General features: G+C 36.4%; 1 protein-coding gene across 1 annotated transcript in view; it reads right to left on the reverse strand.

Annotated features, from left to right (window-relative positions):
• Window positions 1-9,789: 9,789 nt before the first annotated feature.
• The window catches only part of LOC150098229 (dimethylglycine dehydrogenase, mitochondrial-like), a 260,147-nt gene continuing 257,073 nt past the window's right edge, over window positions 9,790-12,863 (reverse strand). Inside the window, exon 16 of the mRNA XM_090405924.1 lies at window positions 9,790-10,064. Within this exon, the coding sequence (XP_090262050.1) occupies window positions 9,858-10,064 (207 nt within the window). The 3' untranslated portion in view covers window positions 9,790-9,857. The remainder of the gene's footprint in view (window positions 10,065-12,863) is intronic.

Consider the following 12,863-nt stretch of genomic DNA (forward strand, 5'->3'; position numbering starts at 1 on the left):
AAACTTTGAATCCAGGAGCCGATCTTTCATTTTTTAAAATATAGGTCCGTTTTGGCATTTTTTTCCAATATAACCCAGATTCATCCGCATTGAACACCTGGTCTGCACTGTAACCACCTTCTTTAATGATTTTTAAGTTCTGCTGGGTATTTCCAGGCAGCTTCAACATCTGCTGATGCTGATTCTCCCTGGATTTTAAGATTATACAAAGAAAACCGCTTTTTAAAGTTTTCTAACCAACCCTTACTGACAGAAAATCCATGCTGAGAGATTTCTTCTGAAGAATCTTGATCAAGTGCTTTTAAATGTTTATAAAAACTTTGAGAGCTTTTTGCTTAAAGTGTCCATCCAAAGGAATTTTCTTCTGAGTGCAATCTCCTATCCAAATCATTAGAGATTTCCGCATTTTTTTTTATTAGAATATCGCGAACACTAGTAACGCGCTTTGCACTTACTGTTGACCCAGCAATAGCACTTTCTCGGATTTTATGTTCATTTTGTTTGATTGTTCGAATTGTTGATTCATTTAAATTCAGAGTCCTTGCAACAACTCCTAGTTTTTCTCCAATTTTCAGCCGATCCAGGATTTAAATTTTTTCTTCAAGAGAAATAAATTTCCTCTTCAATGTTGGTTTTTTCCCCTTTCGTTGCAGTTTTAGTGGCCATTACAATAAAAATAAACTTTTACATTAAAAAAAAAAAGCATTACCTATGTATGAAACTCACCAGAAAATAAACTGCTCTGCTTGAGAATAACACGCTTATGATTTTAAATGCGCTTTCCTGGCAGAAAACGAAAAGTTTTCAAAAATAAACACTTTATACAGTAAACCTTAGATGGTGAACCTATGGCACTCGTGCCAGAGGTGGCATGTCTGAGAATTTTGCTGGCACTTCAACGATTTACAGGCGATATCCTTTTATATGCTTATAAATTATTCAAGTTTTTTTTAATTGTTACAATACGTACAAGCTGAATTTTGTTTTACACAAGACAGCAGCTATAAAGACATGCATATGACTGGTGCGGTATTAACAAAAGATCGCACGACACAAAGACAAAAGCAACTGAGAAGTGTTGAGTTGAAATGCAAATTCTCTTCAATCGAATTCCATAACATCTGAAACTGTCATAACATTCACTATTAGTTTTAACACATTCACAACAAGGTGTCATTTATCGTTCCGATGGAACTTCTCATTACTGACTGACTCAACTCGCAAACGTTTCAACCCTTGGTTGAATTTATGGCGTTTGAGGTGGCAGGCGAACTCATACATTCATTATATGGCATGTTTCAATTCTTGGTAATCTTTTATTTTAAGTTAGCCTTTGTGATCTGTCATAATGACATCGAGAATTTCAAATGCAATAAAAAAACACTTATTTCATAATTGAAAAATTGGACAATAGTTTTTAGTTAGATACTGTGTTTCGGTGCAACATATTATTATTGTTGTTGTTCCGGGAAACTCCAAGGAGTCGACAGACTCATCGAGGGAGGCCCTAACATCATGTCGGGAACAACTATTCAACATTCACACAGTATCTATCATATCTTGCCTTGAACTCATTCACGGTCGTAGCACCCACAACAGACTGTCAGCTTATTCCACTCATTCACCACTCTCCAAGTAAAAAAACCTAGCTCTAACACCCTTGTCAACCACGCTCTTGCCCAGCTTCCATGCATGGCCCCTAGTCCTCCCACCACCAGTCATATTTTCAAAAATATCTTCTGGATCAATCTTATAAAAACCCTTCAGTAATTTGAATGTCTCAATCATATCACCCCTCCTTCGCCTATCGTCCAATTTCTGCAACCCACAAATCCTCAACCTATTCTCATAAGGTTCATTCCACAGACCTGCTATCATCTTGGTCACTCGTCTCTGGACCCTCTCCACTTCCTCCCCATCACGAAGAAACCCTGGTGCCCATAACTGGGCACAGAAGTCCAGATGGGGTCTTATCAAGGCTCGATACAGAGGAACAACAACTTGCTTCTCTCTGCATGTTAAAGTATTTTTCATAAGCCAAGTGATTTGGTGAGCTGTTTTAGTTACTTTTGCAATGTGCCCCCTAAACTTCAACTCCCTATCCACCAGCACTCCCAAATCCCTGGCCTCATCAATCTCCTGGAGTACGGTTCCACCTATGCGATATACTGCTGCTATTCTTTTCACCCCAAAGTGCATAACCTTACACTTTGCCACATTAAACTGACATCCATTTTTCCTAGCCCAGTCCTCCAAACTATCCAAATCATCCTGTAAAATTTTGACATCCTGTGCACTCACAATTGCTCTACCCAACTTTGCATCATCAGCAAACAAGTGAACACTTCCTCTCAAATCCTTTCCAATATCATTGATGAACAAATTGAAAAGCAGTGGTCCAAGAACAGAGCCCTGCAGCACTCCACTAGTCACAAGATGTCTTTTTGACTCCACTCCTGAATAAACCACTCTCTGGTATCTCTCCTTCAACTACCCTCCTATCCATCTTACAAACCCTATATCTATCCCCATCTGCTCCAGTTTACTGATTAGGGTTCCATGTGGTATCCTGTCAAAGGCCTTGGCAAGGTCCAGTAGTATCACTGTAAACCCATTACCCCTATCCAGTTCAGCTGTCACTGTGTTATAAAACGTGAGCAAGTTACTGAGGCATGATCTACCCTTCACAAAACCATATTGTCCCCCATACAATATCCCATTTTCATCTATCCAATCCTGTATTCTTTTCTTGACTAATTTCTCTAAGACCTTAACAATGATTCCTGATATGCTAATCGGTCGGTAATTTACAACAGCAGTCTTGGAACCACCTTTATGCAGTGGAACTATTTTCCCCTCCTTCCACCTGCTCGGGACTAACCCAGACCCGAGACTCAAATTAAACAAAATGGTCAAGGGTACTGACAATTCATTAGCTGCTTCTCGTACTACACGAGCTGGTATACCATCCAACCCCACAGATGTATTGACATTGAGGTTATGCAATAGACTACTCACCTCCACTTCATTCACCACAATTCCCATATAATCTACTGGTTTATTCGTTTCTGCAATGTCACCACCTGGATGATATATTCTTGCAAAGTGCTCACTCAGTAACTCGGCTATCTCAACTGATTCAGTTACCTCCCTACCATCGGCATTCTTTAAAATCATTCTGCCATGTACATTTTTCCTTTTACTTGCTACATATCTAAAAAACTGTTTAGGATTCTCTTTAGCCCGCATGGCCAATATTCTTTAGTAATCCTTTTTTGCTTTTCTTACCACACTCGTCACCCTTCTGGCCTGCACTTTATACCGTTCATGTGCCTGCTGGTCACCTTTCTCCTTAAATTCCCTGCATAGTTGTTTCTTTTTTTGCAGCTCAAGCTTAATGGTGTTATTCATCCATTTAACCCCTACTTGATTTATTATTCGGACTCTAGGTATACAGTCAGCCATTGCTTCATGCAAGCACTTCTTAACTACCTCCCATGCACTATCAACTTCTAGTCCTTGCAGTTGTACATGCCATGGCACTGAACCAATCAAACTCCTAAGCTTGTCATACTTTCCAGCCCGATAATTCTACATGTACCCTGTCTTAATTGAAAATTCTACACCTTTAGCCACCTCCCAAGTCAAGACCCTATGATCACTTTCACCGATTGGTGGCGATGTGGTCATATTTGTTACAGCCAAATCCTCAGATGTAATTACTAGTCAAGCACTCTCTGACCCCTAGTATTTTCCATTACATGCTGTCGCAGATAGTTATCCCTTAATAACCGCATAAAATCCAATTCCTTCCTCCCATGTGTCCTCTCCTCACTCCAATCAATGCGACCATAGTTGAAATCTCCCATAATAATCACCCTCCTTCCACTCATTTCTTCTATTTGCTTGTGCATACTGTCACCACCATCTTTTCCATCATCTGGTCTATAGCAGCACCCAATTGTATATTTAGTTCTGCTATCCACAATCTCGCACCAAATGGCCTCAAATGTGCTCTTTTCTCTATTCTGCAATTCAACTTCTATTCTCCTTGGCTGTAGCTCATCAGCTATCATCAACAATACTACTCCCCCCATTTTATTCTCTCTGTCATTCCTGAACACACTATACCCATCGCATTCAATCCCACTAGCTATATCATCTACAGTCAGCCATGTTTCACTAATACCAATAACCTGTGGTCTGGAAGTGCCAACCATGGCCAAAAACTCTTCCTTCTTGTTCCTAATACTCCTAGTATTAGTGTACATGAATTTAAGACCCCCATTAGCCCCAACCCTACCTTGATGCCTTATATTAACTATCCCACTCTGGTTTGTTGTCCTTATTTGCTCTAGCATATTATATTCATTCTTACATTCAACTGCCTCCCTAAGGACTGTATATCTACCCCCCCCCCCTTAACGAATCTAGTTTCCCTGAATTTGCACATCCACTACATTCAGCAACACTTTCTCAAGTCTTCTTACACCGTAACCATTCAAATGCAAGCCATCCATCTTATATAGATCCTTTCGCCCATCAAACTCCACACCACTTGTCATACATAACCCACGCATAAAGTCATTCGCAATTATGGCCCTCCTTTTAAACATTTCACTGTCATACCGTGGCAAAAGACTAATCATTCTAACTCTCTCACTCTTTTCTTTTGCTACCTCAAACAATTCATTCAGGTCTTCTATCATTTCCATTTTATCTCCTTTCAAATCATTTGTACATATGGTTTTGCTTAAGTCTATACAGCGTAGTTTCTGTGAGAGGGGACGTGATTTATTAGTTAGCGCCATTTTTATTCCATCTGTCTCTAATTGCACTATTTCTTGAGAATGACACAGACTGCAAAAGCCTTCTGTACAGTACCTTATTCAGTGATACAATAAAACTAAATTCGATACTTATAACTACTTGCGCTATACGGGCAGACACAAATTTAACAAAGATAAAATTTGATTTTTAAGTTCCGTGGTGAAAAAAATATGAAAAATAAAATAAAATTAAAAAAATAAAGGGTTACTAGAAATTGTAGACTGCGTTATATCGAAACCGCGTTGTATAAGTACTGCGTTATACGAGGGTTACCTGTATATTTGTTCGTATGAATAGATAGTATTAAATGAAATGCAAGACAAAAATTGTCACATGAAAGCTGATCAAAAATTAAAGTTCTTTAAGTTATAAATAATTTTATATATGAGTTAGCAGCCATATTTCATGCTATTCAGATTACTTTTCAGTAGTCCCTTAAACAATTCATTAGTGTTTTTCAGATCATGGGTATAAGTTTAAAAATTCCGTTATTGTTGAATATATAACCAATCACCAGTGACAGTTTATATTTCATCATATTATGCTGATCGCATCTGTTAAATAATCATTATTATGGCAAAACTAATGTGTAATACAAAATTCTTCACCTCCCATACACACACACACACACACATATATATATAGTCATACCCCGACTTACGCGAATCCCGAGTTGACGCGGTATCATATATGTACGTATTCACGTCCCGTTTCACGCCTCACCACTAGTCGTATCTTTCAAACGCCGGCCGCATTCGCCAGTGTCGCACATGCTGTGAACAAGCACTGACATGTTTTGCATGGTCTCCATTCATACACGATTTTTATAGTCTACAAACCTTGCAATTGTTTAATGTTATGTTCTTGATAAAAATTTTATCACATAAAAAATAATGTCGTCCAAAAGAAGCAAGTTCGATTTCTTCTACAGCTAGCAAGAAAAGAAAAACATGGACTTTGGAAACAAAACTTAACATTATTAAGGATTTTGAAGGCAGAATGAAAATTTGTGAGCTAGCAAAGAAGTTCGATCTAAAGGAATCCACAGTAAGAACAATCATAAAAGAAACGTTTACAGATTTTGGAGGAGATAGATTCTGGCGAGGAACGAATTGTAGCCACAAGGTAAGGAATAAAAAAATCATTAGCTTGCTATGAAGAAATTTTGTGTGACAAGAAAAAGACATTATGCCATCAGATGAATCAATTAGATTTTATGAAACCATTGACATCGAAATAACTTTCTTTTTTTATGTACGAAAAACTACAGTTAGGATTATATTTCTTAAAAAATGTACGTGTTTTTGTAAACCTTTGGTCCCAATTAACTAATACTAATATTTTGTATGTTTGTGTACAAAATTATACCCGAGTTACCCGAATTTGACTTACGCGGTTTTTGTTTGTCCCACGTAACTTCGGGGTATGACTGTATATGTACTTCTTATATCAGCATGTATAATAGGAATTAGCCTAGTCGTCGTCTTCTTCCTTCGCAGGCTTATAGGTCAAGTGGCCTGTTCCGGACTCAATTCCATCTTTTTAAGGGTCTTCCTTTGCATCGAGTACCTTTTGTGGTAATTTAGAATTTGTTTAGGTATTCTGCTTCTATTCATTCTTAGTATGTGTTCTTTCCATTTTTCTCTATAGCAAATCACTGTTTCATTTAGGGAGGTTGTAATTCCAAGTTTCTTTCTGATTTCGCTGCTTTTCATTTTGTCCATTATTGTGACTTCTTCAGTTCTGCGCAGAAATTTCATTTCAGATGATTCAATTCTTCTTTCATCTGCTTTTTTTTTATTGTCCATATCTCACTGCCATAAAGTAAGGTTGGTTTGGCAACTGTATTGTATTCGTGTGTGTTTTTGTACATAATTGGGTTTAAAAATTTTATTTATAATGCCTGTTACTTTTAAAAAGTTTAATATCTTTGGTTCTATATCAGCTTCATTTTCATATGACATTGTGCAACCTAAATATTGATTGTATTTAATTGCTCTATTATTTTGTTGTTTATTACTATTTTGCTTCTTATTGGATTAGCACCTTTGAAGGCCATGACTTTTGTTTTATCTGTTGATATTTCCATACCATATGTTTTTATCAGATTATTTAGACTGCATAATGATTTTTGTAGTTCGTCTTCATTATTTCCAATGATTATTTGGTCATCAGCAAAAAGAAGAGTAACTAATCTGGTGTTACGGTTTATCTTGAATCCTCCTTCATTAGTTATCTTCCATTCTTTTATGATTTTATCTATGTATATATTAAATAAAACTGGTGAGAGAGGGCAACCCTGACGTACTCCTCGAGTTATTGGTTTCCAGCTTGATGTTGAATTATTGTACTTCACAGATATTTTATTATCTTGATATATATTATATAAGGCTTTAAAGAGTTGATTTGGTATTTCATATTCTTCCAGGATTTCCCATAGTTTTTCTCTGATAATTTTATCAAATGCTTTGGTGTAATATATAAAAGCTGTGTGTGTTTCTATGTTCATTTCTCTGTGTTTTTCAATTAATAATTTTAACGTAAATGCAGAGTCTAAGCAAGACCTGCCTTTTATGAATCCATTTTGCTCTTCTATTAATTTTGGGTCTACTATACATTTAAGTTTATATGCTAAGATTTTTGCATATACTTTATAACAGGTACTAAGTAAGCTGGTTCCACGATAATTGTTACAATCAGATTTGTGTCCTTTTTTGTAGATGGGAATAACTATTGCTTTGGTCCAATCTTGTGGGTATTTTTCTTCTTTCCAGATCATATTATAAAAGTTAAGTAACCTGAGTGAGAATTCAAGTCCTGCATATTTGATAAGTTCCAAGTTTATATTGTCTTCTCCTGGAGCCTTTCCTGTTTTGCTTTGGGTTAATGCTTCTGTTAATTCTTCTAGAGTGATGTTTTCCAAGTTATGAGAGATGTTTACAAAGGGTAGTTTTCTTTTTTGAATGTTTTCATCATACCATAGATCTTGGTAGTGATTTTGCCATGTTTCTATTTTAATAGTATTAATATCTGCTTTTTCTCTAGTTTCATTGCTTAGATCTTTGAGGATTTTATATGCATTAGGTCTTTTGAGCATACAGTCTCTCTCTCTAATTTTGTTACAAAATTGTTCCATCTGTTTCTGTTTATTCTCCTGCATGCTGCTTTTGCTATTGCTTTTTTTCTGTTGTATTCGATTTTTGATTCTATTGTTTTTAGGTTGAGCCAGTTTTTATATGCTTTTTTCTTTTCTTCAATAATGCATTTAATTTCATCATCCCAGTCCCTAAGGCCTCTTTTTCTTTGTTCCTAAACTTTCTTTTGCAGCTTTTGTCATTATGGTTTTTAGGTTTTGACCATTCTTCTTCTATGTTCTGATTTTGTTTTATACTTGTCATCCAGTTCTTTATCCTTTTTTCGTACAAGTCTTTAATACTACTGTCATTCAAAAGTTCTATTTTCCTTGTGCTTTATTATTGTTTTCCATCTTGGTTCCCATTTTATTTTTCCAATTAAAAGGTAATGATCTGATTCTATTTCAGATCCTCTGTATACTCTTGTATCTATTATCATTTCTGACATTTTGATATTGCTTCTTGTGTTTTTTGCTTCCCAGGTGTATCTGTGGATGTCTTTATGTTTGAAGAAGGTGATCATTATTTTAAGATTATTGCTTATAGTAAAATCTCTTAATCTATTTCCATTTCTATTACAGTTAAGTTCTCCGATAGGTCCTATGTTTGGTTTATATAGTTTATTGCCAATTCTTGCGTTGAGATCTCCTATTGCCAAAATGTGATCCTTAGGATTGGTCTTATTTAATATGTTCTGCAGTTGGGTGTAGAAGTTTTCTGAGTCCTCTTTTCCTACTTCACGTGCATAAGTTCCAATTACTATCATATAGCCTCTGTCTATTTTAATTCTCATTTCTATTATTCTATCGCTCGAAAATTTGTAATGGATTATATTGTTTCTAAGAGATTTATGTAGAAAGATCATTACACCAGATTTAGCTCTCTCTTCTGCCTTTTACCCCACTGTATATATAGATATAATTTTCAGTTTCGTCTGTTCCTCTCTGCTTTTTTTTAGATTCTGTAAGTACTGCTATTTTTACATTTCTTTCTTCTAGTACTTGGTCCAGTTCTATGATTTTGTGGTGGATACTTCTCACATTCCAGGTGGCTATATTCCAATAGGTGTATTTCTGTTTTTTTGTTTTTGATAATTCTCGAATCCTTATTCCAAGCTGGTTCGTTACCAAAAAAGTCTGTCCGTTTACTATCTTCATGAGTCTTTTTAGTGGGTTAAAATTTTGACTGAGAGGGTTACTGGCCGTCTGCAGTCTAGATTGTTGATGGGCCTGCCATCTTGAGGCCTTCAAGCTTGCCTTAAGTGGTAGGAGAGAATTTTAAAGAGAAGACACAGAGATAGAGTAGAGATAGAAATAGAATGACCCATAGCCCTCGATTACTCTAATAGCATTAGGGTTGTGAGTTACAAGAGTTGGGCGAGGAATGCCATATAGGAAAGATTAAAGAGGAAGAGAGAGAATAGACCCAGCTAGGGGACCATGGGAAAGCCACTTCCCTTTCTACCAAGATGATAGCCCCCTGTGGCCCTGTTGGTTCACGAGTCCTTATTCAACACATTCGGACCACCCTGCCATATCTGGTGGGCTCCCCTATCCGCCACCCAGGGGATGCGCTCTCTAGAGGTTACAGGGTCTTCCGAGAGGGAATTAGCCTAGTAATATAACATCTAGTGGAAAGCCTTACCAGAAGATTGAAGACTGTTATAACAGCAAAGCGTGGATTAACTACATGTTAATGTCGTTCATAGTAAGAGCAGGCATGCAGGTATTTTTGATCATATAGTGACACCATTATTGATGTACCATAGAGTAAGATTTAATTTAAGCTGATGAAATCAAATTGTTGTAGTGCTGGTTTACTAGATTTTTGAGCATCTCAGAATTACAGTATTTCTTTTCTTCTTTTGCAATAAATAAGGAAATAAGCAAAGACCTAGATTTTTTTCTGCTTTATTTTCCTTTGTCTAATCGATTCAGTATCAGCCGGAGGACCAGGTAACACTATTGCATTACATAGCTTTCCTAACAGTTCTACTTGAATCTGACTTCCAGGTGTACTTAAGAATGGTGGTAAATATGCAAAAGCAACACTGTGCTCAATACAGTTGCTGTAAGAACCAGAAGTGGTGTGTCCAACAACCTGAAATCAATAATAATAAATTTTTAAATGTATTAAATAAAAATCATATATATAGACCATAGTTTGATATAACAATATTTAAATATGCAGTTACAGTTTTCTACTTTTTTTAGATCTGGGCATAGCAAATATGAGTGTGAATTTAAAGATGCCAAGAAATTTTATTCTTGGTTTCATCCTTTATTCAAGTGCAAGCAGTCTATGCATGAAGTAACTTCATGATAGAGCAATACATCAATTACCTTAGTATCCCATAATGCAAAGTACATATCCTTCCAGACATGTATAATGCTAGACCCAGAAGTGATACCAAGTTAAAATAATACAGAAGTCATATTTCCATATACAAGTAGCCAAAAGGTGTCACCATCATCATCAAATTCCTGCCATGTACCCTCAAGGGGTGTACAGGATATGACAGTACTACATGAAAAAATTACATCATTACTAACTTCCTATCTACAATTTTCCTCCAAATCAGTCTGTTACTTGTCAAGACTCCAACATTATCAGATCTTATATTTCTATCGTTTAAGGCACTTTGTACCGTATCAATCGACCTATATCTTGGTCTTCCTCTGGGTCGTTTTCCTGCCAACCTGGCAGAGAACACTTGTTTTGCTAATCTTTCCTCTCCCATTCTATTTAAGTGACCATACCACCTGAGATTAGCTCTGCTAATGCATTCCTGGATGCTGACAATGTCAAGTTCTTTTCTAATATCCTCATTTTTAATATGATATTGCCATTGATGCCATCTGTTCATACCTCGAATCTTTCTCAGGACTCTCATATCTGCAGTCTCTAGTCTTTGGTCAAGTGTTTTACTTCTAACCCAGCTCTCAGATCCATAAGTTAAAACTGGTTTGAACACTGTCTTGTACACAGCTAATTTAGTGTTCCAACTAATTTCTCTCTTATTCGATATGAATTTATTCAATTGACTTCCCACCATACCAGCTTTGCTGATTCTGTTTATTTCTATATTTCATTTACCATCTTCAGTAAAAATCGTGCCTAAGTAGCTGAAATGTTTTACTTGTTCCACAGGTTCCCCATTCACAACACAGTTGACAGTTTCAATGATTCTGCCTATTTTCATTGTCTTTGTCTTTTTATTGCTGACCTTCATACCATATCTATTACAACAGCAATTGAATTTAGTCAGAGAATCTTGCAGACTTGTAGCGGATTTATTTAGAAGTATAACATCATCCGCATAAAGCAAAGAACTGACATTAACATCTCCAATTTTGATATCAGGTTTAATACCACTTTCCTTCATAATGTGATCCATATAGATAATGAATAACAGAGGGGATAATGTACATCCTTGTCTCACACCAGATTTAACATTAAACCATCTTCCTGTACTTCCTTCAATTCTAACTGCTGACTTACAACTCAAATAAAGACTAAGTATTGCTTGATATAATGCCCCATTGACACCATATAACTGCGGCGTATAGAATAGCTTCTCTCTTGGCACCTTGTCATATGCCTTTTCCAAATCGACAAAACTTAAATACAGATATTTGTTATATTCCCATGCTTTCTCGACTATTTGTCGTAACAGCCTCTATTTGGCCTGAATCCAGCTTGTTCTTCACCAAGCTTTTCTTCCACAATTCTTCTCAACCGTTTCTCAAGTATACTTGAATAGATCTTGCCAGGAACACTCAGTAGGGAAATACCTCTGTAATTCTCACATTCAGTTTTATTTCCCTTTTTATATATGGGTACTATTAAAGCTCTACTCCAATCGTCGGGAATTCGTCCCTCTGTCCAGGCTTTCTGAACTATGCAGTGCAGCCACTGTAAGACTTTTATACCACCATACTTCAGCATTTCTGGTCGAATATCATCTACTCCTGCTGCCTTTCCACATTTCAAGCCTTTGATGGCTTTTTCTACTTCAAGTATGGATATGTATTCCTGACTGCATGCCTGGTCAGTGTTTTTTACCACTGTGCTATCATCAATGCTTGTTTCATTTAGCAGTTTTTCAAAGTAATTACTCCATACTTCAAGGATATCTTTTTCTACTGTTTTCATGTCACCTTTATCATCTCTAACTCCTTTTACAGCAATCTTTCCTCCATTCCTAAGCTTCTTCAACAACCTCCAGAATATTTTGCCACCGTCCTGATATTTATTTTCTATATTCTTGCCAAAGTCCTCCCATGACTTTTGTTTAGCTAGTTTTACACACTGTTTAGCTTTCTTACATTTGTCTCTGTATTCTGTAAGAGTAAAAGCTGACTTATTTGCCAGGAACTTTTGATATGCTTTCTTCTTTTCCTTCACTGCCTGTTTAACTTCCTGTGTCCACCAGGGAGTTCTGATTTTTTTTTCCTTGCACACAACCTCACCACATGCCTCTCTGGCAGAATCAATCAATGTTTTCTTCAGAGTTTGCCACTGAATCTCCAAGGTTTGATTCCTGTTCTCAAACTCTTTCATTTTCTTTTCAATAATCTTTCTGTATTTTAGTCTACAGTTCACATCTGAGAGCTGCTCAACTTTTATTCGCTTTAAAACTTTCTTACATGTTGTTCTTTTCAATATGAAATTGAATTTTATCCTGCTCAAGACTAAATAGTGATCACTTCCAATTTCAAATCCTCTGTACACTCTGGTGTCCTGCACCAGGGAGAAAACATCACTATCAACAATAACATAGTCAATGAGAATTTTCTTATTCCTTGCCTCTTCTCTCCATGTGAATTTGTGCACATTTTTATGTTGGAACATGGTGTTAGTAATAACCAGTCCATGTTCTGAGCAGAAATCCAACAG

This window comes from Typopeltis vanoorti, chromosome 16 (assembly GCF_054136105.1).
Source record: "Typopeltis vanoorti isolate ZY-2024b chromosome 16, IOZ_Tvanoo_1.0, whole genome shotgun sequence".
NCBI classification, from domain to species: Eukaryota; Metazoa; Arthropoda; class Arachnida; order Uropygi; family Thelyphonidae; genus Typopeltis; species Typopeltis vanoorti.